Raw genomic sequence first — 27,083 nt, forward strand, 5'->3', positions numbered from 1 at the left:
TTGTTCTTCTCATTTTTAATGGCCATAAGTCAAGGTCTCCATAAATCAGGGGGTTCACATTAGAACTTTGAAGACTCCAACAGAAATAGCATTCCAATATAAAACAGCATTTGATGTAATAAACTTAGAAAATATTCCTGAGCAGTTTGAACTATCCTTGCTCTGATGGCTTGCATAATTTAACCAACGCAGTCTAATGGAGCAGAAGCCCACGGCGGCTCTCTGAGAAAACCATTTCTGTCTCAAGCAGCAGCCGAAGCTGCCTGTTTGTCAGATCTTCACACCCAGAGCTCCTTGTCTCCAAACATCAGCTGCTCTCCCATCTGCATCTGGTTTTGCATCTGCACAATTGCGTGATCAGGACGCTGATCTCCTGGTACAGCGCGAGTGCCAGGGCACACGTGTGTGCCAGGGATTGTGTGTGTGTGAGGGAACAGGTGTGTGTGCCAGGGAACACGTGTGTGTGAGTGCCAGGGAACACGTGTGTGTGCCAGGGAACACGTGTGTGTGTGTGCCAGGGAACACGTGTGTGTGCCAGGGAACACGGGTGTGCGTGTGAGGGAACAGGTGTGTGTGCCAGGGAACACGTGTGTGTGCCAGGGAACACGTGTGTGCGCCAGGAAACATGTGTGTGTGTGCCAGGGAACACGTGTGTGTGCCAGGGAACACGTGTGTGTGAGTGCCAGGGAACACGTGTGTGTGCCAGGGAACACGTGTGTGTGTGTGCCAGGGAACACGTGTGTGTGAGTGCCAGGGAACAGGTGTGTGTGCCAGGGAACATGTGTGTGTGTGTGCCAGGGACTCTGTGTGTGTGTGCCAGGGAACAGGTGTGTGTGCCAGGGAACACATGTGTGTGTGCCAGGGAACACCTGTGTGTGTGTGTGCCAGGGACTCTGTGTGTGTGCCAGGGATTGTGCCCGTGCCCGGCCGGGGTCTCGGTGCCCAGCCGGGGTCTCCGTGCCCGGCCGGGGTCCCGGTGCCGGCAGGGGCTGCGGTCTGAGCGCTGCTTGTGCCGGGCTCCGGACAGGAGGGGTCGGGCTCGGCGCGGCTCTCCCGCCCCACAAGGGGCCGCAAGAGGCGCCTGAGCCTGCGGGAAGCTGCAGGGCTGAACTCGGGGCCCCCCAGCCGGAGCTGTATTTTAGTATGTGTGACCACGAAATAGAGCAATAAGGGCTTCAGGTTTTTCCATTCCTTTTTATTTATTTCTGTAGGCTGTAGTAAGGGACCATTGCTTTAAAACCCTTAGACATTTGGACATATTTTACAAGACAGTACAGTTTCTGAATGTCACACATTGATCACAGTTTCATACTATTACATGCATATAAAGACACGGATTTTTTTTTTTAATAATTTGTTTTACAGAAACAACTGGAGAGGTCAATAAACTTCAACGAAGAATGACTAAATCAAAGTTACAAAAAATGTAAGACTCTAAGTACGCTAGTATATGGCTAATGTTGCTGTAATCACCCCAAAGTGCCAGGGCATTGAAACATTTCTTAAAAGGGAAGAAAACATCTGCTGGTGCATTGGACCAATAGAATTGATGGATTGAGTGAATTCCAATATAACCCAATGGAGAGATTGTGCAAGACATGCAGGATCTGCTGGGCTATGGGGCACAAGCACTGCCCCTCCTCACAGACTGCCTGGACTGGGCTCCCCATTGATTCCCCATTGCAGTTTGAAGAGCAGCTCAGTGCGGGGCAATGGAAAAACCTGTCTGAGTCAGTCAGTCTCAGTTTCCAGCTATAAAAGCAATTGCAGCAGCAGAGCCACAGGAAGCACATTTTCCAGTTTTTATTTGTCGTTAAGTGTCACTTTTTTAAAACGACCCCCCCAGCTCTCCTGTCCCTCAGTGCCTGTGGGTGCCCTTGGGGTGTCCCTGGGGAGCCTTGGCCTGGTCGGGGGCTCTGCGGGCACGGGGACACCCCGGAGCAGCACTGGCAGATGCTTCCTCCCGTTTCTGAAACTGCTCACTGGCCTGAGAGAGAGCAGGATTCTGCTGCAGGAATCGGGGGTGCATTTTTAAATGCTAATCTAGCTGGAAAACAAGTTTGGTTGGTAGCTGTGGCTGGCCTTTCTGAGTACAGGATCATGGCTTCGAAATTCAAAGTAAAGTGGAGATGCTGCTCCCCCACCCTCCCCCCAGACACAGCAGTGGGGAATGGTTCAGTGCAAAAGCCACTTTCTGCACTGCCCACCAAAGAGCCAGAGAATGGGGAAAAAAGTGCTCCTCACAAGCCAACAAAACTGACATAAACAAAATAAATCCCAGGGGTTGCAGGAACCAACGTGTGGCAAATTGTATGTGGAGGCAATAAAACATAGCAGGAAGAAGAGTCATAAATGGCAGAGCTCCTAAATGAAAAACACAGAGTAGAGAAGAGCAGATGAATGGTGTTAAATGCAGGTGACCAACAGGAGCAGAGGTTCTGTGCCACGGTTCAGAGTAACCCACGGCCCATCTGCCAGCAGGGTCCTCCCGGCCTCTGCAGGCCCCTGGACCGAGGGCAGCGTTGAGCCCTGGGCTGGGGCTGGGTCCTGGGGCAGGGACAGTCCCCTGCCACTCTGGGGTGCTCTTGTGGCATCGGGAGGGAGCTGCCTGGGGGTGCTCGGTCAGGACTGTCACCCTCCTGCCCGAGGGGTTCGCCCTCTGCCAGGCTTCCACTCCCCGGCCTCTGCCTCCCTTCCCTCACCCCATGGATGTCCAGGGAGGTGCTGTGGGCAGACACCTCCAGCCCTGAGGCCATACAGAACCATTAATTTTCCATTAGCTTTTAGAGACGTGGGTCCAAATTCTTTACTGATCTAAAGGGGCACAGCTCCATTGGCCTCAATGGGCTTTAACTTACAGCAGCAAAGAATTCGGTATTTCATATAAATTTGGCTCCCTGGCTCTAGTTTTGAGGGGTCTTTGTAGGGACTTCAGCCTTATTATTAATTTTTGAAGGTAATGTCGCTGCAGTCTTAGAAAGCTCCCTTTAAAAATAAAGGTTAATCCTTGTTCAGTCCTACAGAGCATCAACAGTATTATTTCTAGTTAAAAGGAAGCAGGAAGGTTTTGCTTTCTCTTCTAAGCCTCTAAGACTGAAAACTTCTTGTGCAATGAAGCCAGAATCAAGCAAAGCAAAATTTGGAGTAGTATTTACAGATAGGAACACTTGTGGCACCCAACCATTGGTGTCAAAGGACACTTATTGTGGCTTAGGTAACACCAGCAATGCACGGGATACACGTCCTGGATGCAGACTTTCAGTTTTCCAAAGGTTTCCTTTGCCTGGCCCGGACAAAGTTTCAGTGCAAGAGCCTAAAGGTGATCAGCATGGGGTGTGAGATGCATGCTGGAAAATCAACATTTCTTCAAAGGGCTGGGTGGGTTTGGGCCATCCCTGTCCTGTGTGGGAGGGCAAAGTTAAGAGTGGTCTGCCTAGAAGCTTTCTGTGGTTCTATTGGTTATGCTCTAACGAGCTTGCTGAGGTGGAAGGTGCCTTTTGAAGGGATTTGTGTGATCACTGGCAATAGATATGGCAGCCTCTCACATTAATTGCTTCTTAAGAAAGAAAAATCCCACCCAGCTTTAATACCATCACTTGTGAAGAAGTCTTGCTGATAACCACATGCAAAACTGTGTCCACTGGTTATTCCTTTCACTCAAGGGGTACCTGGACTTTCTGAAACACACACCTTTCCAAATTACTTCTGTTTCAGGTTTATTGGCTATTATGGTGAGCATGTAAGAAAATCTCACAAACAAACGAGAGGAAATGGAACCAAAGCTGCATCTTTGGCAAAAGCATGGTCACTGACCACACTGCTGGCCGAATCAGGAGGAAACGCCCGTGCAGAGCTGGAGTGGCTCTGAAGCTCCTCCTGTGCTAAACCTCAACAGGCCATGAGAGCTTCAGGATGAACATTTGTCTCATGGGCTTCTTATTAAATTTCTGTGAATATAGCTGTGGGTACAGCTACAAAGGAGCAAAGAAGATCATGATGAAAGCAGGTACATGGAAGATTTTACCATAACTAAATCAAAATCTGGTTCCTTTCTAAATGTTTGTGTTTCTCATTCTCCCCAATTTTTTCTCATTTCCTGATTTTCTCTGGAACCAAAAGTAAAAATTCCAAAACCCAGTGGGAAATGAAAGTCTGGACATTCATGGTTTAATACAGGAAAAACTTCTCTGAAGGTGCCTGAGCATGGTCAGGTCACAGCCTTGAATGAGAGCCTAGATTTTGATGCTTATCCCAACTCCATCATGTCACTTTTAGGACAATTAGATTCAAAACCTGTCTCTTCTTTCTGTTCTCAGCTTACTCGATGTAGATCTGGAGAGATTGCAGCCCGGGGTGCTGGGTGACCTTCCCCCCGCTGCCACCAAGGCAGAGCCTGGCCTGCTCTGCGTTTGTCAGCAGGAACATCTCAGTTCCCACAGCCAGTCCCTGGTTAAGGTATCGCAAACAGGAAAATACGAAAACACGACAACATCAGACAAACCCCGTGACCTTTCACAGATGCACTTCCAGGAGGAATGTTGCAGGTGCTTATCGGAAAAAAAGAAAATAACAACAACAAAAAGGTTGGGGGATCAGCTGTGTAAATGAACACTGAGAGAGCATCTAATATATTATTCTGTAATACAAAAAGAAGAAATCTGACTTGATTGCCCTATTATAAATTTGCTAAAAATACAGATATATATTTATATTTTTTATATATATATAATTTTTTTTTAAATCTGAACAGAAAAATAGACTACTCTGGAATGCATGAAAGTCACATGACTTTTCCATACATCAGATACTTATAAAGCCAACACAATGGCAAGCAGGACGTACAGAGGTAACTAGAACATCTGTACTCTGTTCAAGAGCTGTTTAAAGCCATATTCTCCCCAGGTGGGGGATCCAAATGAACCCCAGGCCGGACTGCTCTGTGCAGAAGGGACTGCCCAGACACGGAGGGGCTGGGGGGAGCCCGGCTGGCTGCAGGAGGGCACCCAGGAGCTGCGGGTTTGCTTCAGAGCGAGCGGGAGCTCACCCACAGAGAGAACGTGGCTTTACAAACCTTGTCTTTGTGAGGAGTTTTACACAACCTTGTTATTTACTATAAACTGTACTGGTCATAGCTCTGTCCAGACATAAATATACAGTAGGTACAAATATTAACAATACATTACAATTTTACAGAAGAGAATACTGTTTTCCTTAGAAATGTGTATCTTATTAGCTGCAAGGGAAGAAAAGGCTACAGTTTATCACAGCCATAGTTGCCAAACAACCTGACCGCCTCAGATGCGTTTCTCATGACTCGCCCAGGCAGATATTCCCTGGCATTTGACACACGGCATGTTCAGGAGGGGAATGTGCGTTCCACGGATTGCTTTTCCTCTCTCTTGCTTTTGGGCTTTTTTTCCTTTCTTCTACCTTTTTTTTTGACTCTCAAACATTTCAGAAAAATGTGGATTTCACAGGAGACTCTTTTGTTTTGGGTTAGGTTTTTTTCCATAAGTGTGCTTAGATGAAGTTTTTAAGAAAAGGCACTGAGAAATCTACTGCAAAGTCACTGCTTTTTTCCTCTGTTCAAGGCTAAAACTCAAAGAATCTTTAGCCTCCTGGTTAAGAAAGCTGCACCCTCTCCTTCCACACACACATATATATGTATGTTCTATATATATATTTATAGGTATGAGTTAAAAGTGATGTTGATGGTGTAAGATACACACCAGTGCAGACATCACTCACGCAGAGCGGGTCCTTGCAGGTGTGATGTCTTCTGCAGCAGCAGGTCGGGCTCTGCCCGCTGGCTTCACACTTGGTGCACAGTAAATTTGCAGACCTGAATGCCAAATATCAGTGATTAAACTCCACGCTTCAGCTGACTGCAGGAGGTGTTGCTTGTTTTCCACAACCACTATGAGCTTTGGGAAACATGCATCAGACAGAAATTTAATTGTCTTTCTAGGATCTATAGGATCTGGTGAGCTTTATGTTTTCAAAGCCTTTCCTTTGCAATGAGTACAGATTCAGTCTACCATAGCTTTAGGTTAGAGTAGATTTCCCAGTGCTTACATTATATATATGTGTATTATGCACACGCACGCATATATAGATACATACTTTGTATTCAGACTTTATTTCATCAAAATTAATTAAACATACTTCCTTTTTAATTGGGCACAAAATGAGAGCTACATCTTTGTACACAAATAGGAAAGAAATGCTCTTCAAGCATATTATATGCTTAAATTTAAATTATTTGCTTTCTATAAGAAATAGGACTTTGGCTATTCAGACTTAGAAGGAAGATTTTTTAAATGATACTTTTGAATTTGGCTTTCAAAAGTGACTCAGTAAAATGCTACTTTAAAGGTAGGACTAAATAGATGACATAAGGTGTGTGTCATGAGCGACCACGCAAGGCAGACAGAGGGCCTTTGGTTACAAGGAGAGTTGCACCAGTTGACTGTCAGATAAAAAATGATAGGATTGTTGATTTATACATTTTTGTCAGTGCCATCTATAAACCAAATACATCAATTTGGATGAGAGCGTGGTAAATACTACACTATATGGCTATATTTAAATACGTTCAGTTTTGTGATATGTAAAATATGACTTTTTTTTTCCACATGAAAGCATCAGCTCTAAAAATATTTAACTTGGAAATCACTATTATTTTATTAAAAAAAATTCCCTGATTTTTTTTTCTTTTTACATTTGTGCTGATGGCAGACATGACTGATCACTGAAACACAGAGATTATATTAAAACTGTTCTCTTTAAGATTTCTTGTTGCCTGTCTGTGGCTTCAGAAAGCCACAGAATAAATCAGTATTTAAAGCTTATCTGCTGGAAAGTTGCTTTTGACTTTTTCGTGACGCCTCAATCCTAGCCAGTATCTCAGCAACACGTCGGATCCTCTAAGTACACTTGTATTGACTATGGCCAAATCCTACAGTCCTTCGCCAGGCAGAGCCACCGGAGGAGCGGCGGGAGCGGGAGCGGGAGAGAGCGAACCCCGGCAAGGGCCCCGGGAGCACCGGGGGGTTCGGGCACCGCTCCGTGCCCCGGGGAACACCCGGGGGGTTCGGGCACCGCTCCGTGCCCTGCCCCGGGAACACCCGGGGGTTCGGGCACCGCTCCGTGCCCCGGGGAACACCCGGGGGTTCGGGCACCGCTCCGTGCCCTGGGGAACACCCGGGGGTTCGGGCACCGCTCCGTGCCCTGCCCCGGGGGGTTCGGGCACCGCTCCGTGCCCTGCCCCGGGAATGCCCGGGGGTTCGGGCACCGCTCCGTGCCCCGGGGAACACCCGGGGGGTTCGGGCACCGCTCCGTGCCCTGGGGAACACCCGGGGGTTCGGGCACCGCTCCGTGCCCTGCCCCGGGGGGTTCGGGCACCGCTCCGTGCCCTGCCCCGGGAATGCCCGGGGGGTTCGGGCACCGCTCCGTGCCCCGGGGAACACCCGGGGGGTTCGGGCACCGCTCCGTGCCCTGGGGAACACCCGGGGGTTCGGGCACCGCTCCGTGCCCTGCCCCGGGGGGTTCGGGCACCGCTCCGTGCCCTGCCCCGGGAACACCCGGGGGGTTCGGGCACCGCTCCGTGCCCGGCCCCGCGGGGCTCTGGTGCCCCGGGCCCATCCCGGGCCGTGGCTCGGCTCCTCCCGGCCGTGCCCCGCCGGGCCCCGGGCGGCTCCGGGAGGGGCCCTGGGCCGTGTCCCAGCGCCGGGGCCGGGCCGGGTGAGCAGGGCAGAGTCACTGCGGCGCGGGCACAGCTCCGTGCCAGGGCACTGCTCAGTGCCAGGGCACAGCCCGCAGAGCCGTGCTCACAACCCACCCCAGCTCCTGAAACAGAAATGTGCTTATTGCTTTTGTCCGTACATGCTGCATTCACTATTACGGGTTACAGACAGTGCTGCACGGCCGGGACGGACACACGGCTACATTCAGGACTAACCAACACCTGGTTTTACAATAGGAAGGAACAAAATGCAGTGGACTCGAGCGGCTTCGGGGGGTCTTCCTCCCACGTGTGCCCTCTGCTCCCACGTCCCGTGTCTCAGCTCATCCCCGGACCTGCTGCCTGCAGATTGCTACACACCCGGCAGGACCTCAGGGACAGGTCAGGAAACGCCCAGTGACAGAGTTATTTACAACTCAGTTTTACAGTAGAAACAGAGAACAACATAAAATTACCATCACAGTTATCACAGGACAATTTGTGACTTGCTACAAGCGTGTAACAAATCACAGTCACAACAAGAGGCACAAATTAAAGTAGTGCTTGGTTAAAGTGCTTGATTGTTACACTCTGCTATCCTACTCCAGCATTGCAACAACGACAACAAAAAGTCAACGTAAAGTGCTTTTCCCCCCGAGATTAAAAACCAAACACAAATTATTTCCTACACAATTTGACATAACTTTATTGAAACAATATATTTTAAAAACCTAGGCTGGTGGCTGCTAGTTCTGTTCACTAAAATGGTAAGATCTTTTTTCTTTCCTCTTTCTTTATTTTCTTGTTTCATTTAAAAATGACTGGATGTTATTAAAACGTCAGGCCTGATTCTCCTGCCTCTTGCAGCTGCTTGGTGCCCTGCAGGAGCCTCTCCTGGCGAGAGGGAGCACAGCCAGGCCCGGGACGGGTCCCTAACGAATCCCTCTTTTTGCATATTTATGTAACACTTGCATATCTTTCACTGCGCTGCTCGGGCGCAAAAAGCTGCGGACCAAGCTGCCGCCGTGCTGCGGCCGGGCCGGGGAGCGGAGCCCGGGCCGGGCAGGGCCGGGCAGGGCCGGGCAGGGCCGGGCTGGGCTCCCCGGCAGGGCAGGGCAGGGCCAGAGCCGCGCTCCCCTCGCAGCCCTGCGCTCCCGGCCCGGCAGCCGCTTCTGCATGGCCCCTCCGAGCTCCCCCGGGGCAGGCACCGCCTGTTCGCAAAGGTAAGTGCGAGTCTCACTACGGTCTTAGGGCATGTTTGGAATTAGATACAAGTGGTGCAACTCACCCTGCTGATATTTCAAAAGAAAACATCAGGTCCTACAGGATATCAGATTGTTAAACACACAAAGAGCATTTTAAGAATTGGTTTCTCTAGACCATTATACGTTTCAAATGCTTTTCACTTGGCTTTTCCAATAATGCAAGTGTTCCCTGTTACCTTTAAACATAATATCCATCAGAGAAAGCTGTAGATGGGGAACAGCTGCCCTGAAGCAGTGAGCATTGTGTTTTTGAAAGCTTTATACCAACCCCAGCAATTTATTCCAGAGTTCAAATCTGGCTGCCTTGGCATCCTTTATGGAACTAATGCAATTCAGATGTTAGTGTTTCCAAAAGGAGCTCTAGCATTCAAGGGGAATGGATGGATATTTGGTCACATTGGCTTCACTGGACAACATGAAAGGAGATCAATGTGTGATCATGATTTGCAATCATTTTTTTGACTGATGTGGGCAATGTCTTTAGAGTTGTTTCAGAGAAGAACATTTTCACAAACCCACACTGGACCTCCCCCAGACTTTTAGAAACAGGTGGCTTGTTTCAGCCAAGTTCATGCCATGCAGAAGCTCTTTTGTTTGTGTTGACTGTGAAGATATTCCTTTAAACTCTCAGTAAGTTCTTTCAGACCCCACCTCAGATGCTTTGATCATGTGTGTTAGCATGTCCTCCGCTGCCTGGTAATACATGGACTTCTGGGGAAATGTGATTTTCTAGTCTGACAGTCTCCTGATTGCCCTGGGTTCTTCCGGTGATACCTTCCATAGAGTAAATGCAGTTCTGCCCTATTAGCTTAGGAGAGGTGGGTAAAGCAGCAGCTTCTAGATGGTTCTTCTCTGTTCTATAAACATGGTCCTTTTGCTTTAGATAGCCACTGTTTGCAACGCTGTACTTGGGGCTCACATTTCCAGGCGGACTCGAGTCATACATCAGCTGACCTTCGTCGTCAGTGTCAGCGTCTATGTATTTGTGTATGCCAGCATCGTGGAAGTTGAAAGCTATGGCTGCCTGGGGCTCCGGTGACTTTGGGGGGGTTCTCGCACTCGCGGTTGTGTAGATGGAGGCTTCTGGGCTCATGAGAGACCTGTCAGAGAGGAAGGAAGTATCTGTGGCCGCAGCAGTAGCTCCCCGGCCCTTGAGGGGGTCTGGGTATGTTCTCAGTACATTTGATGCTGGTACTAACGTGCTGGTGTCCTCTTCCATGAAGTTGACCTTCAGAGATCTCAGCTTTAACGGGTTACTGGCCTTTATGGAGCTTTTGGGACTGTCAATGAAGAAAGCAGAGCGGTGGGCGCTCTCGGAGCCGGGGTTGGCCTCGGCGTACCTGGCGGCGCTGCCGTCCTGCCTGCCCGGCTCCGGCAGGAGGCCGAGGCCGCCCTTGCAGGGCAGGGCGGTGAGCGGGCTGTGCGGGAAGCGCGCGCACTCGGGGAACTCGGCGGCGCAGCTGATGAAGCTGTCGATGCTGGACATGCTCCTCATGTCCACCACGCCGTCCGTGCGAGTCGCCAGCAGCGGCACCATGGGGCCGGGAAGGGTTTCCATTTCCAGCTCCTCCTTCGGCTTTCCAGCTTGACTCGACTCCTTAGTGTTAAGGTTTGGCTGGGACTGAGTCTTTGCCATTTTGTTGTACATGTCCTCGAGCTGTTGGACATTCAGGTGTTGGGGACTCGAAGATGACCTGGCTTTTTCCGGGGATCCTTGTTCCTTAGTTTCAAAAGATTTACTAGAACTAGTTTCAGAGAGGGTTCTCTTGGTCCATTTCCATTTGCTTGGAGATAAATGATTGTCCTGAACTTTATCCTTTTTGGCTATGCTTTCTCCATTCTTTTCAACCACGATGTCCATGAGTTCTATGCTACGGGCAAATGCATCCTTCATGTTCATGGAAACAATACTGCCATTTCTTTTTGCTCTTTCAAGAGCTTCCCTGCGCTTAATGGCTTTCTCCTGCCTCTTCTGCTCTTTGTAAAACTCGGAGAAGTTATTGACAATAATTGGGATGGGAAGAGCTATCACCAGCACACCAGCGATGCAGCACAGTCCTCCTACTATTTTACCCAACAGAGTTTTGGGGTAAATGTCTCCATAGCCTACTGTTGTCATGGTGATTGTTGCCCACCAGAAAGAAGCTGGGATGCTCTTGAATTTTGTATCATCCTCATCCTTTTCTGCAAAGAACACTAAACTGGAGAAAATCATAATGCCCATAGCCAGAAACAAGATGAGTAATCCAAGTTCGTTGTAACTCCTCCTCAGTGTAAACCCCAAGGACTGCAAACCCGTGGAGTGCCGGGCGAGTTTGAGAATGCGGAGTATCCTCATAATCCGAAATATTTGGACCACTCTTCGTACATTTTGGAACTGAAGTACACTTTTATTGGATTCTGTGAGGAAGATAGTAACATAGTAGGGTAAGATAGCCAGCAAATCTATGGCATTCAGCGGGCCTTTGAAAAACTTCCACTTCTTGGGGGAGGAGAGGAAGCGCAGGAGGTATTCCATGGTGAACCACGCGATGCACACCGCTTCCACGTGGGCCAGCTGCGGGTTGTCTGTGGTCTGCCCAAATTCATCCACGCCTTGTAGCTCAGGAAGCGTATTAAGGGACAAGGCAATTGTAGATAGTACAATAAACATGATGGAAATGATTGCCAAAATCTGGAAAGGAAAGAGAAAACAGTGAGTTAATCTCGGAATACACGACGCTGTCTCTCGCTGCTGTTAACCCCTGGCTGTATTTTCACTCACACGTTGCCAGACCCATCTTGCTCAGCACACAGAAGTTGGATAACCAATGCATCCTGAGCTGAGTTTATTTTGGAAGCTGGTTTAGTTATGGCAGATGCATAAAGGAGAGAAATCTACTTCTAATCCTGTGCTTTCATCTCCGTGCAGTCAAGGAACACGTGAGGAACAGCCAGGATTCCAGGAGGGCCGTGAAGCAGTTCACAGCAGGAGCTTTTGATTAACTACTAATTAGGTGCCCAGCAAGGCCCATCTGGACAACAAGCTCTGAAATTTAAGCAAGAAGGAATGCAATTGTGAATACCTGACTCGATCAGAGCGATGTCCTCCATTTAATGAACAGTTACTGCTGTAATTTGGGGTGCTGATGGCTAATTACAGAGATGTGTGTACAATTCTACTACATAAGCATACAAATAATATGCTCTTGTTTAATGACTCATCTCTAATTTGATTCTTGATGGTTGCGAAAAACATGAAAACTTCACCAAGCTTTCTAAGCCATTTTGAGTTTTCCAGAGGAGGGAGCAATCATCTGAGCAAACCAAATTAGACAACACTGACACAGCCAAGGCAGGGCAGGTCCAGTCACTGGAGGCCTCACACATTTCAAACTCGAGAGAATAAAATGTAAGCCAAGTGTCTCATGGTGAACTGTGGGGAAATTTAGACATTAATTACTTCTGCACGGTGGCGTGTTTCAAAAGAGCATTTCCTGGAGACCAGGTGCTAGCCCTGAGAAGCAGAGAGCCTGATTTGCTTTCCTAGAAGGCTCTTTTGGTGGTTTTGCTGTCATTTCTTTGTTTACAGCCCACCATTTCTGAAGGTGTTTGGGATGTTTTCAAGGGTAATTTCAATTAGTTTTGCTTGGCTTTATCTCTGCCCACTGTACACAGAAGGGCTTATTTGTAGGCTTAGATGTATGTACCTGTTGGGTTTTATCTCCTTCACTTTCAGTGCAAATATTAACACTCCATCTTTATTCAGTGAATGGAATCCAGCAGCAGTAATTGGTGTCAAACCTTCTGTTTCCTTTGATATACCTTCCTGCTTTGAAGATCAAGGCAATGCCAGATGAATATAAATAAACTGGGAGATCTAAGGGTAAAATTTGATTTTGGTTTAGGAGATTTAGTCACAAAGCTAAGCAATAAACAGAGACAGACATTTATCATTTCTCCCACAAATTGCAGCAAGATGTCACTTGTGCTCCCAAGACACAGATTTTCCCCCTTACTCATCTACTGCCACCACATATTTGAGAATTGTCTTAGGCTAAGAAAAACTTATAAATGTGAGTTGGTTGTCCTCAGTTATTCAAGGCACTTTTCAATTGGGAAGTACATAAAGCTGAGATGGAGCACCTCCAGCAGGGTTTAGAAGATCCTTCTCCTGTAAGGGATGCCTTGTCCTGGTGGCATCTACCATCCACTAAAAGCCACCCATGGAGCAGCTGTGCACAAAAACCTGGATCCAGCTGCTGCTGTCAGGCTTTAGCACTGTTCAGTTGCACAGGGCTCTGTCCCAAAGTATTTACAGTCTGGGATTTCAGATTATAGAAATCACCATCTGTCTCTCTAATAAGGTTTCTCATCTTGGCTGTACTGAACCCCTAGCTTGGCAGCTCTTGTACTTCCCACTGTCAGTAATGAGAGGCAGAAAGCTGAAGGGAAGACGTTTACACTCCCAGGGAGGCCTCTAGGAATGCTCTGCTTTGCAGGCAGCCTTTTCATTCCAGTCCTGGCCTTTCCTCTCCCTTTCCTCTTCCAGGTTCGTTTCTCTCTAACAAGAGAAGCCAATGGGACCAACCTGGACTTGAGCAGAAACTCCCTCTGCAGTGCATGAGGCTCCAGCTCTTATGAAACTGGAAATCTTTTTCCTAGTCCCAGTATGGGCAGGATTTCAGGAAAAAACATCTCCTCCACTGAATCAGCTGCTTCACAAAGGTTTTTGTGGAGTGAATCCCTGGATTGCTGCTATGGTTCCTTTGTGGAAGCTAAATAACCCAAGGACAGGCAGGGCAGGGTTTTGGATGAATTTAAAGCAGTTGTCTCAAAATGATTAGCATGATTGTACATACATGCTGGTTATTACACATGCAAATTAGACAAGTGAGCTGATTTTGGGAGCAAGTGCAGCCAGTGTGTGCAACTGCTGTTTCCTGAGGCAAGAAGGATGTGCCATGCTGGCAAGCCTTCAACCAAGCCTTCAACTCCTCCACAGCCCCCCAGACCAGGCAGCCCCCGGCAGCTTCCAGAAATAAACCCCGCCCTGGGCTGGCCCTGCTGCTGGGTGAGGGCGGCCCAGAGATTCCCCTTTGTGATGCCCCGGTCTGTGCTCATCCCGGGGGAAGAGGGCTCCCCCTGCCCAGCAGTTTCCCATCCCTGTCTCTGCAGCAGCAGTTTGTGTCCCCACCCCCGGGTGGCTCAGACAGGGGTGAGTTCTGGGCAGCAGGGACTGACCCAGCAGGGAGGTTCGGTGATATTTATTGCTTGGTTGTTTTCTTTGTGCTGCTAAAAACCCTAACAGAGATAAAGGCATAAGACAGGAGGCTTCCAAGGCCATTAAAATTTATGAGAACTGGCTGTCCCAATCCCATAGATGGCTCTAAAATCTCAGGGTAAGCAGCTGAGATCTCTCTGCTCGTGGCAACGTGCCCTATACTTTTTCTGTCTTGGTACTCGGTAATGAAGCTGATATAGCAGGGAGAAGGGGTGGTGTGTGGGAGAGAGTAGGAGGGTGTTTGAATATAGATTCGATATTCTTGGAAATACGATGAGGAAATTGTTATGTAATCAAGAAGTTCAATGATGGTTTTGTCTAATGTGGTTTTTAGCTCCATCAAGGCCTGCAGGATAAAGCTGGCATCAGGAGCAGGTTTCATTCATGTGCTCCATTTACTAAGGCATTTTTCCTGCAGCCCCTCTGCTTTCCCGAGCTACAATACACTTTGAGCCAGACTGTCCAGCTCCAGCCTGCCACGCCTATGCCAGCCTCTGTCTCCCCAGCTCTGAGAAAGAGAGCAGAGTGTATTTTGAGTGATATCCCACGTGCTGCCAGTGCAGAAACAGATGGAGAGTTCCTTAATCTCCTCCCCACTTGATTCTGCACAGGAATAACATCTCCTGCTCACAGCAGCTATACATGTCTCTGGTATTTATTGACAGAGACTTGTTTTAGGAAACATCTCTTCCCTAGAAAACGCCTGTTTATTCATAAACTGGAAGAGTTTGCAGAACACAGTCACTTCTGATGTCAGGATTCTGGCCACTGGACTTGCAGGATGATTCTTCTAGAAAATGCTGAAGCCACAGTGAAAGGGAGCACTTGTTTCTTGCATCATGGCAAGTTGAGGTAGAAGTGGGGGATATGGTTGCAAGGGAAGTACAGGAAACCTTTAATCCACTTTTTTCACGTGGAAGGATGTTAAGATGTAAGACCTCAAATCTCCAAACCCCTTAAGTCCCACTGGTTCCTGTGGAGTATAAACCTCTGCTTTGGGGTTTTCCCTGACCTGGCACTTTATTTGTCACTTCCAGGCGCTGCCCCCACAGGGTCCCTGGGCATCCTCTGCCCCAGGAGCTCTGGGGGGGCCCTGCACACCCAGCTCAGCTCCCTGCAGAGCCCGGGCACCGTGCACACAATCTGCAGGAAGGCAAACCCCTAAACTCCTCTGCAAGCCCTGCTGCACTCCATAACATCCATAAAAACAAAATCAAGATAAAGCCACTTACATTTTGCTTTGGAAACACATGAGATCTTAATTTTGACTTTTGCCTGGAAAAGCCAAGATTGAATAATGCTTAATTATTTGATTTCAATTATAGCTGTAATAAGTTTATCTGTTGAGAGAGTAAGTCTATTTGGTTTAAAAGAGGATGCAATACTTCTGCTGATTCTGTGTCAACGTTTCATTTGCCTACAGGCACCCAGAGAGCTGCAGCTACAACTGCTGCTGACTAAGGCAGAGTGGGCAGAGAGTCGCCTTCAGGCACAGCTGGCTGTAAACTCTTTAATACTCTTAAGAACATGTTTAGTTGTCAGAGAGCTATCAAACCCCATTAAATGATAAATGGTGTCAGTCTTCTTTCAGAGCAAAGCCCTGATGCAAATGGTGCGCTGGAGAAGAAAATGATAGATGAATGAAAATACTGAAAAGGCAAACTTGAAAGACGTACACTGCCTTTAGACATCAGTGCAGTGACAGCTCTCAGGAGAGGATGAGAGGGAAGCATGTCCTATTTCTGCTGCTGCTAGCATGGGGGAAATCAAAAAAGAAAACAAATGAATGGCACATGGAAGCTGAAGTTTCCCATTTTTCTCCCGGCCTTGCCTTGTGCCCAGGATGATGCAACCCCAGCAAGCAGCACTGCTGGGAGATCTCCACCTCACACTGGAGCTGCCTCCACCTCACACTGGTCCTGCCCTCCACCTCACACTGGTCCTGCCCTCCACCTCACACTGGTCCTGCCCTCCACCTCACACTGGAGCTGCTTGGGAACAGCTCTGCAAAGGGGCCTTTGGGATTTTACCCTGCACCAGGGAGAGACGATGCTTGTGATCAACTCCCACCATGGAAGCAGTCTGCTCAGCCTCAGACACTATTTACAGGGGATGCTGGGCTCACAGTGTTGCTGTTTGCAGGAGTAGTTGTGGGAGGGTTTTTTTTTAATGGTTAAATTCAATCAGGAATGTGCCAAGATAGCATGAAATCAACTAAATGTAATTAAGCAAAAACTATTAGCTTGATTGCTAAACCAGTCTTCCTCTCATGAATATGCATGAGAATAATTGATATTAATTCTTCTCAAATCTGAGGCAAATTAGTCCTGCATATTATAGTGTAGAATCTTTTGGAAGACTAAACCAGTTCCACTGCTGCTTTCTCACCAAAAGGCATAACGAGTCTTGCTGCAGGGAGATTCACCGAGTCATTGGTACCATCCTGAGTTGCTGCATGGAGAGGAAATTAGAACAGAGCTCAAGTGATGTTTTGTCTGCAAAAGACAACGACCTGTTTAACATTTCTTCCAGAAATGTGTTAGGAAAAGTGGCAAATCCATTTCCCAGCATCAGCCTCACTAATGACATTCTGAAGAGACAGGGAAGCCTGCAGGAGCAGCAAATCCCTGTGGACAGAAAGGCAATACCCTGTCCTGTTTAATGTGTTTGGTACCAGCATGGCCCTGCCAGCTGGGGGTCCAGGGGTCCCCAGGCTGCTCCCTGGGGCTGACTTCAGCTCCCTGGGGCTGCTGCAGGTCGTGGGGCTTCTTCACTGGGTTTCAGAGGGCATTTTTTTTAAAATGGATGCCTAGACTAAGGGTAAAAAGTTTAGGCTGAGGCATTTCTGCTGCCTCACGAGCTGTGCTTGGGGTGCAGCCTCCCAGCAGTGTTTGCCTGGACACACCCAGCCTGAGGTAAGGAGAGCTTTGGTGGCATCCCTTGCACGGATGGGAGAACCTCGGGCTCACACAGGGGATGGCAGCTGTTACCCTTGCAGTGCCCAGCAAAGAAACTGAATATTAACATTCTTCTTTTTTTTTCAGAAGAGACTTATGAAGCTTCTGCAGCTGGTGGGAAACAGAGTTGCAGGATCACTTCAAGCTCTCAGCACCTTCCCAGCTCTTCGTTCTTTCTTCTGCTAAAACCTTTTGCTTTCTTCTCAGCTTCTTGGCTCTCCACCATGCCCACACCCCTCCTCCTGTCTGGCAGGCAGAGCTTGTGTCAGACAAAGGACTTTGATGCAGGGACACTTCCACACAGGAGTCACCTCCCCAAGCCAGGGTTCCCAAGGCTTTTCTCTGGAGCAGAGCGTGGAACCCTCGCTGACAGCTTTGGCACAAAGTGAATGAAGTCTTTTAATCTCAAGCACAGATGGTTCTTCCCTTTATAAGCACCAAACACTGGATTAGATGTCACATATTTAATAAATAGCAACAACTGTATACAAACTGTTTACAAAAGCAGCTAACAAGTAATCCTTGGCAGCAAATCATTCATATTAGCATGAGGCTATAGCAAGTGGTAAGTGGAGCCAGTGGACAGCAAATCTGAGTGAACATAAAAGCAAAGGCAGCTCTACATCAGCAGTTCAATAAGAGAGTTTGATCTTGCCTCACTATGAGAGTTTTGGTGTATTCCAGCTATAAATATAGAGGATGAAACAGAGCTATGAAGATATGTATCTTTGTTGGGATTCTTCCCCCTTTTTTTCTGTTTGTTTATTGTTGTGTTGCTTTTGAGGTTTTTTTAAACTCAATTTGAGCTCAGAAAATGCTCAAACTGAAGTGTTTGCTGGCAGTCTGGGAATAATCACTCCATGCTCGCTGACTTCTGGACATTGACACGAGAACAAACCTTTCCAAAGCACAGGGGATGAACTCCTGCTTGGACAGCCCTCGGCTCTCCCACAGCTTTGCCAGCCCTTCCCACCTCCCTGCAGCCCCACGTGCTCCCAGCACGCACAGCCCAGGCAGCGCCTGCCTCACCCAGAGCAGCCCCTTCCTGCTCCAGCCCCCTGGAATTGCATTTACAGGAGGAAAGGGAACCAAGCCCCACTGGCCGCTTCGATGGGGAGCAGAGCTGGGGTTTGTTCTGTTTCCTGGAGGGGTTGGGCTGTTCGATTTTTAGTGGTTGGTTTATTGATATTTTGCACTTTCTCCTAATAAAAGTCACCTGAAACTGTTTGGAAGATGCAGGTGCTGCCTTCTAGTGAAGGTTTATTGGAGAGAGGGGAGAGGAAGATAAAGGCTTCCTGGAAGTGGCAGCTGAACAGTGCCAGGTGGTACATCCTATTTTAATCCAAGTGGAGAATTGCAAAGAGCAGCATTGAAAATTAAGGGAAATTATACACCTCACTGGGTTTTAGTGCATTTTTCAGTTACTTTTTTTTTTTTTTAATTTTTTTTAAATTTTTTTTTTAATTTGGGGTTTCTGTGTTAATATAGGATGGTCCCACACTGTACACTGGGTGTACAGTGGTACTGGGTGGTAGAAATTAATCTTGTCATGAATGTACTTCTCTGAAGGGCTGAGCCTTCCTGAGCACTTAATTTGAGCTGATTGGACTGGCTCATTAGCATAGCAGCAGATTTTGGAATAGCAAAGTCAGACCTTACTTGAACTTGTTGGCTACATTAACACTGTTTTTCTTTTTCACCCCCACCTCTGTCCATGAATAATAATACCCAGTACCCCCTTTTTTAAAAACCCTACCAACTGTCCTAGTAACTATCTGCCAAACAAACACACACTGACATTAAGAGAAGCACACTAAAGCGCCTGAGTTTTGTTTGGCAGAGACAGAACTTGTCATTCCAGGGAAACGTGCGGTTTTGATGTCCTGGGAAACTCGAGATCTTCTGTCAGGCACAGGGTCCTGTTATCTCACCCATGGAGCACACTGTGAGTGCAGCAGCTTTGGGGTTTGCAAACACACACAGCGCCTGGCCTGGGGCCAGGTCCCGGCTGCTCCGTGGTTCTGCTCTGGAATGCCAGAGCTCTGGAATGTCACTGCAGCTCAGCTGGACACCCTGGCCCGGCCTCGCTGCTCCTCTCAGAGCAGGGCTCTGCCTGACCCACCCTGTGGTTCAGGGCACTGCAGGGAAGCAGCCCGAGCGTGGTCTGGATGTTTCAGTTCTGGCTCTGCTTGGCCAGCAGAAAACCCCTCCCCGTTCCCCTGCACAGCCGGGAACAGGGGCTGGGACAGGTCCAGGTACCAGCGTGTGCAGGGCTGTGCATCCCCTGCAGGCTGGGACAGGTGCAGTGCATGCAGGGCCAGCGTGTGCGAGGCCAGCGTGTGCAAGGCCAGCGTGTGCGAGGCCAGCGTGTGCAAGGCCAGCGTGTGCAGGGCCAGCCTGTGCAGGGCCAGCGTGTGCAGGGTGTGCATCCCCCGCGGGCTGCGGGCACTGCAGGGGCAGAGGCTGCCCGGGAGAGCCCCTGCCCTGCCGGGCAAGGTCAGCACAGCCTCCGCCTCCCCCAGCGGCTGTGTCTGCCATCAGGCTGCATTATCCCTAACGAGCTGTGGCACACGCTCCGGCTCCCTGCTCTGCCATCAGGACGCGCTGCCGGGGCCGCTGCAGCGCTCCTGCGGCGGGGGAGCCTCCCCAGCCTCCCTGCGGGCAGCAGCGCTGCCGGGGCTCCGCAGCTCTGCCGTGCCCGCGACCCCAGCGGGGTTTGCAGACCATCCCCGCTCCGATGTCGCCGCTCAAACACGGCTCCCCCTGCCCGCAGTGCCAGCACCTCTCACTGGCAGCCTGTGACCCTCACTGCTGCCCGGTGCCACCTGCCCGTCCTGGCCAGGGGGAAGCTGCTCAGCAGGTTTGGAAATGGAACACAGGGAGAAACCTGCTGCTGAGGGGGAAAAACAAATCCAGTCCAGACTGGGAGCTGTTTAAAGAGGGCAAAATAATAAGGGAAAAAACACTCACGTGCCAGGGAAATGAGTTTATAAGAATTATCAAGGGATGTAGAATAACCTTTCAACGGTTGCAGTCTGGCACAGATGTGAATGAGCATCCCTGGCAGCTGAGGGCTCTCTCTCCATGTGTTCCATGGAATGAGCTGGCAATTCCCACGGCCGTCCTGAGCAGCCAGGCTGCTCAGAGCAGCTAATATTGGCTGATGGTTTTCCTTTATTTCTTGGAAAGAAAAAACAGTCCTAAGGGCAGTGACACTGGAGCCATGTGTCCCAATTAACCTGCTGCAGGTTGTGTCAATCTGCTCCCTGCTGCATCCCCTTTGTGGGGCACAAAGCGTGTCTGTTCCCATGGCCACTCTCCCCTGGGAAAGAGAGAGGAAGCAAAAAATGTGCTGCTTTCTATTTATGAATGTCCTGCCTTTCCTGCAGCCAGGATGAAGGGTCTGACTTCTTTTCACTCTCTCTCTCTTTCCCATTTCTCTGTCAATTGATTGCTCACTGCCAAAGGGCATTATTGGCTTCAAAAGCTTCATTTTCTGGTTCCTGAGCTGCTCATCCTCTCCTGGCTCATTGCTGTTACTGGAGGTCACATCCAAGCCCCAGAGTCTTTAGGCTGTTTTGGATTTGACCTTGAGAGCTTCTTTTGCTCACCCCATCACATGAAACAGTCCTTTGATCACTGTAGGCATATACTTAAAAAAAAATAAATCCAGTGGGCAGAGATTATTTAATTGTATCCGTGGTTAGTGGAAATAAGCTGGAACCAAAACATTCCCAGCCAGGTTTGAAGAACAGCAGTGCCAGGGGCACCCCTGCTCTCTGTGGGGTCAGGGTCTGTGGCACACACCAAAACTGGCTTCAGTTCTGTACCTGAGCAGCAACCGTGCAGGGCCGGAGAGGGAGGGATGGGTCCTGTTCAAAGAGGTCTTAATCAAATCCACCCCCTTCTACACCTCAAGGTTTTGCTCCGAAGTCGAGTTAAACCACAAAGCTACTAAAGATCCCAATTAGCAAAGGGAGGGATAATGAAGACACAAGGAGGAACATTAGTGGCAAAGCTGTGCTCCTGGATTGTTTCGGTACTCCACGGGGGAGCACTGAGTTCCTGACAATTTACCTTTCAAATCTCTCAAATAAACAACTCCTGGAAATTGCCAAAACATCATTAACACGAGCAGCAGCAAACAGCAGGGTGGCTTTGTCAGCCGCCAGCAGAGGCTGCTCTCCCCAGCCGCCGAGAGCAGAGGCTGAGGCCACGCCGGCCGCTTTGGCTCCTTGTGCAGGGGGCACGGCTGTGGGACCCCTCCCTGCACCCCCGGTGGGAGCCCACCACCCCCACTCACACCGGTGTGCCCCTGCTGCAGCCCGAGCACAACTCCAGCAGCCTAAACAGCATTTTGAAAGATCGGAGTACGGGCTGGAACGGGTCTCCCCTTAGAGCCACCTTCTGCAAAACCTCTTCTGTCTGCCCGAAAAAGGAATTCCCAAAGAAATGAGCTTGAAGCTAGTGTGGGACCACGGTCAGCCCCTGGAAAGGCAGCCTGGAAGAAGGGGTCTGGAGTGCATCTTGCAGGGCTCTCCCTTTCTCTTCCAAGACTTCTCCCTCCAGGTTTGGATGCTCAGCAGAATCTCACTTGGATCCTGTATCCCCTTCCAAACCTGCTGCTTACAGAAAACAATTGCAGCCAATTTTCTTTTATGCGAATATGGTGGAAGATGGAAAAGAAATGGGGGATTTGGAGGGGATTGGGCAGTTTCTCAAAGAAAAATATGTTACTGTTAAAAAATTCTTTTGAAGAAAAAGTAACAATCACCAAGTTACTGTGTTTGCAGTGCAGTGGCTGTGATGCCTAAAGATTTTTTAGCTTTTTAGATATTTTTCATATATTTGTAGCCTTGTAGGTTTTTAATCTACAGTTCCGTGGTTTCTAGTACTTTTCCTGCCTTTTCTCACAGTAAGCTAACCCTTACTAACACATTCTTGAAAATCTGTTTAGTCTTATTCTTAAGAAGATAATTTCTGACAAAATCTTGTTTTCTACCAGAACTTAAGAGACATAACAAGAAATGGGGCAAAGAAACCCCAGGACCAACTCCAAGGGGCTGACCCAAGGGTGGGTTACTGGGTCAGCTGATCTATTGGATGTACCTGCTAGATATACTAATTAATTAACCTTATAAAATTGTAGAAATCCTTTATCACGTGTGCGCAGAGCCATATTTGTGCACCTGAAAGCTTTCACCAAGGAGTTGCTTTTTATATTATCACTTTTAATACTGATTGGAAAGTTTGTGTGTTTTTATTCCAGGCAACAGCTGCTGCTTTGAAATCAGGCTCTGGCAGATGTTATTTTGGGGTATTTAAGCCAGGCTCTTGCTGTCACCATCTCAATGTTCTTGGCTTTGTTACTGTTTCTCTGTTTTATTATTCTGAAGAAAATAGCTCTGTCAGTGTTCTTTTTCTGGCGAGGAGGGGCCGAGCCGGCAGCACATGGACGGGCTCCGGCAGCGGTGCTCGATGCTGTCCCTGCCTCCTGCTGCCGCCAGGTGCCTCAACCCCGGGATCCCCTCCCGGGGCTCTGCGGTTCTGTGCCTCAACCCCGGGATCCCCTCCCGGGGCTCTGAGGGTCCGTGCCCCGTCCCCGGGATCCCCTCCCGGGGCTCCGCTGTCCGGTGCCCCTTCCCCGGATTCCCTCCCACGGCCCTGTGGGTCCGTGCCCCGTCCCCGGGATCCCGTCCCGGGGCTCCGCTGTCCGGTGCCCCCCGTGCCGCCTCCCGCAGCCCCCGGTCCGAGCCGCGGTCCCGCGGCCGAGCCCTGCCGGGGCTGCCCTGCCCGGCTGCGGAGCTCCAAAGTCGCGGCGCTCCAAGGTCCCGGTGCCCCCGCACGGGGCACGGCCCAGCCACGTTTTCACAGAGAACAGCTCCAGAAGAGCCGAGTGTGTCTGCCTGGGGGAGGTTCCTGGGCTGCTTCTCCTCCCAGTTCAGGCTGCTCCAAAAAGCAAACACAGAACCTGCTCTGCTCAACGTTTCCTGACACAAAGCCACTGCTCTGCTGTGTTGCTTGTGACAGTGCCACCACAAAGTGTCTGTTCCTTGTGCTCCCTATTCTGATATCCCAGCCTGAGGCTTAAAAGTTGGCTTATTCCCCCTTTCCCAGCCGTCTCCCACATCACCTCCTATGGGGCCAGGAGTACAAAAACACTAAGCCTTGTTGCTAATGGCCTAAAAAATGATTTGATCAGTGATGTAAAAGGAGTGACGAGCCTGCAGGATGGAAAAAATGCCAGATAGACAGTAAGACTAATGAGGCAATGCGTAAATCCAGGCATTTTCTAACAGACGGGACACGGCAGCGTTGACATGTATATTATTAAAAGGGACATTAAAACACAGACAAAACAATAGCCCGGGTTGGCCATAGCTTGATTTACGCAGTGGAAACATTTTTTCTTCTGAAGGCAAAGGCAAGAAACATAGAAAGCTACGCTTGGGAGTAAAGCCACAGCACGGTGAGCAGAGATGCTTGGCTGTATCCAAGCACAGCTGGCTCTGCAGCTCTGGGGCCAGGCTGCTCCTGCAGCGTTCCCTGGGCTCCACGAGATAAACCAGCACTGTGTCCCCACAGGGAAAGGGGAGCCAGATCCCTGAGACAGCTGGGGGACAGCTGGGGGGACAGTTCAGGGGACAGTTCAGGGGACAGCTGGGGGGACAGTTCAGGGGACAGCCCAGGGACAGCTCGGTTCGGTAGGCACGGGGGCTGTCGGCAGCAGCAGCCCTGGAGCGCAGGGCTGGGGAGGGGAGGAGAACTCCTGGACGGGAGCACGGCTCACTATGGGGTGTCTAATGTGACAAGTCTGTATTTTTGCCTGCCTGCTTTAACTGGAGAACCCCTTGGAAATTCCAGTGGTAAAGTGCAGAAAACCGTACAGCAAAAACCCTGAGTCATCTGTCTCAAACTGTCATAGCAGCTTCCCCTGTCAATCCACATGACCCACTCAATTCTCATCCATTTTCCTCCGTTTTGGGGGAGTTGTGAAAAATAACTACAACCATTCCAACTGATTGGTTATAACATATGCTCAAACTACAGTGATTTGGCCAAATTTTCCTAAGGCTGTGCCACATCTTAGGCTTTTTATAATCCAGACAAGAGCAGCAGACACAATCAGGGGACTTGGTCTGTGCCCAGGGCAGACAGGCCACAGCTCAGTGCTCTGCAGCAGCTCAGACAGGGGAAAATATAAAAAAAGAATGTAATTACTAATGTCATTTTCCATTGAGATAGCACATGAAATCAATCTATCATGCTAAATCTACAAGTTCCAATCTGTATACATAAGGTATATTAAGGGCTTTGGAAAGATTAAGACTAGCTCCTACGTGTCTGTGTGCGTATAAGCACCGATTGTTTTATCTGTGAATTACCTGCCTCTGCAGACAAGGCAAAGATAAGGAAAGCAGCCTTGTGGGGAGCAGCATCTGTGGGAGTGTTGGCTCAGAGCTGAGCTCTGCCTCTGCTGATGTAAAAACATCCAGAGCCAGGGGAGCCCAGAGCAGCTGCCCTCGGCCGTGTGCTCTGCCCCGAGCCTTGCTCCCTGCCCAGCCATGTCCCCAGCTAACCAAGGTGTTCCTGACACCTCTGCCGACTGCCTCCTCCTCAAAAAAATATCACTGATCATTTCCGTGTTAAAAAATACAGCGTTGATAAAATACAGCATTAAAATGCCGTAGTGACTGGGGCTGCTGGGAAGAAGCTCCTTCCTCAGAGCGGGAGGGGATCCCCCGTGGCCTTTCCAGGAGAAATTCCTTAAGGAGCACCTGGGACAGGCTGAATGAGAGCTCAGGACTCGGTGATTTTCACACTCCCTCTGGTTTGGGGGCTGCTCCCCTTGCCCCGACAGCCGCCGGGGTCTGTGGCTGCTCCCAGAGAGTGACTGGGGCTCAGCCGGGCTGTGGGCCCGGCTCTGGCAGGGCTCTGGCAGGGCTCTGGCAGGGCTCTGGCAGGGCTGTGGCTCTGGTGGGGCTCTGGCTCTGGCTGTGGCTCTGGCAGGGCTGTGGCAGGGCTCTGGCAGGGCTGTGGCTCTGGCAGGGCTGTGGCAGGGCTCTGGCAGGGCTGTGGCTCTGGCAGGTCTCTGGCTCTGGCTCTGGCAGGGCTGTGGCAGGGCTGTGGCAGGGCTGTGGCAGGGCTCTGGCAGGGCTCTGGCTGTGGCAGGGCTGTGGCAGGGCTCTGGCTCTGGCTCTGGCAGGGCTCTGGCTCTGGCTCTGGCTCTGGCTCTGGCTCTGGCTCTGGCTCTGGCTCTGGCTCTGGCTCTGGCTCTGGCTCTGGCTCTGGCAGGGCTCTGGCAGGGCTCTGGCACAGCCTGCCTGAGGGAACCCGTGCGGCTCCTCAGAGCTCACCTGGGCTGGCCCCAGCCCAGCAGAGCCCTCCCAGCACTCCCAGCCTGCGGGCCACCAACGCCACCCCTGAAAAGATTGTCGTGCTGGGTAAAGGCCCATTACCAGGACTTCCTGGCTTAGGCGGCTGTATATAGCAGCAGCAATCCTATTATGCTGATCCTAAACTGTCCTCCACCGAGCAGTGAAGTGAACTTTCAGAACACCAGAAGCCTAATTAAGCCTGCAAGCCCGCTGTGAGCAGCTCGATTCTGCCTGTGTGCAGCCGCGGGGTCAGGTTATGGCAGGAAACACAAACACCTGTACCACACACACGCCAGGGGCTGCTCCCTGTCCCCAGTCTGCTGCTTCGAGGAAATGCAGTGAGTTCTTTGTAGGAAGAGCTGTCCTACTAATTCTTTATGACAGAGAGCCCAAATCCATGCCCACATACCCGCGGCAATGACTCTGCCCTCGCAAATGGCTGTGCCAAGGCTGAAGGCTCACACGCTTCTGTATTTTTGTTGCACAGCTGTGAGATTAGAGAAACCTGGTACTGATCAGCGAGGCCCTGAGCCTGGCCTTTCTGCAGAGGCTGTGAAAAAAGCAATATTCTGCCTACACCAGTGCAGGGCAGCTGGGGTGCAGCAGCCCTGGTGCCTGAGCAGCTGCCTCAGGCTGTGCCACAGTGTCAAGGCAGATTGGAACGGCCTGGCTGCCTCAGCCTGGCTGCATCAGGCTGGGTGACAACATCCGTGTTTCTCCCAAACAGCTTTTCACACCTGACAGTCCTTGAATGCCTCCAGAAAAAGCTGAGTATGGAGGAGCATTCCTGGGCTCCAGAAAACCAAAGGGATGAGCAAGGGGGGAGCAGCTGCAGCTGGAAAGGGCTAAATGGATGATTATCCTAAAATTTTAACATTGCTAACTAATGTCTTAGAGATTGCGTTAGAAACCCCCGCACAGCTCTCAGTGCTGCACACAGCTCATCTCTCCCTGCTATGGCACTCTGTGAGGCATGGGCAGGAGCAGACCTGACCCCAGGGTGTCACAGCACATCTGAGCACAGCAAGAGGTGCTGGCATCACCCTGTGCACGGCCAGCACGGCTCAGCTGCTAACCACCACTAAACGTGGATTTCTGCAACTTTTTCAAAGCTTCCTTGTGCCTTTTCCTAATGGAGGGCACATTTAGCTCTAGAAATGAATATCTTCAAATGCTTGCTTTCTTGGTGTAACAGACTGAGACAGGCTAAATATTTGTGCTCTTGTCTTGCCTGGCTGGTAACCCAGATTCTATTAGTGAAGCACAACTGGGTCATGAGAATTAATATTAGCATCTGCGTTAGCTGTTTTATTTACAGCACTGTGGCTGTCAAAAGTTGTGGTAGCTCAGAAGGAACGTGGTTTATTCATGCTGACACCAGCAGTGCAAGAGCTGGATGAAGGCTGGCTGGCTCCTCAGGCCCAGGCTGGGCAAACGCCCTGTGAGCAGCCTGGGCAGTGTGGGGTGAGGGGGACAGCTCGTCCCAGTCCTCATGGG

General features: G+C 49.9%; 1 protein-coding gene across 1 annotated transcript in view; it reads right to left on the reverse strand.

The window, feature by feature from the left end:
* Nucleotides 1-9,627: 9,627 nt before the first annotated feature.
* The window catches only part of KCNB1 (potassium voltage-gated channel subfamily B member 1), an 86,270-nt gene continuing 68,814 nt past the window's right edge, over nucleotides 9,628-27,083 (reverse strand). The window contains exon 3 of the mRNA XM_063404144.1: nucleotides 9,628-11,662. Coding sequence (XP_063260214.1) covers nucleotides 9,641-11,662 — 2,022 coding nt within the window. The 3' untranslated portion in view covers nucleotides 9,628-9,640. The remainder of the gene's footprint in view (nucleotides 11,663-27,083) is intronic.

This window comes from Prinia subflava, chromosome 8, assembly GCF_021018805.1.
Source record: "Prinia subflava isolate CZ2003 ecotype Zambia chromosome 8, Cam_Psub_1.2, whole genome shotgun sequence".
Classification (NCBI taxonomy): Eukaryota; Metazoa; Chordata; class Aves; order Passeriformes; family Cisticolidae; genus Prinia; species Prinia subflava.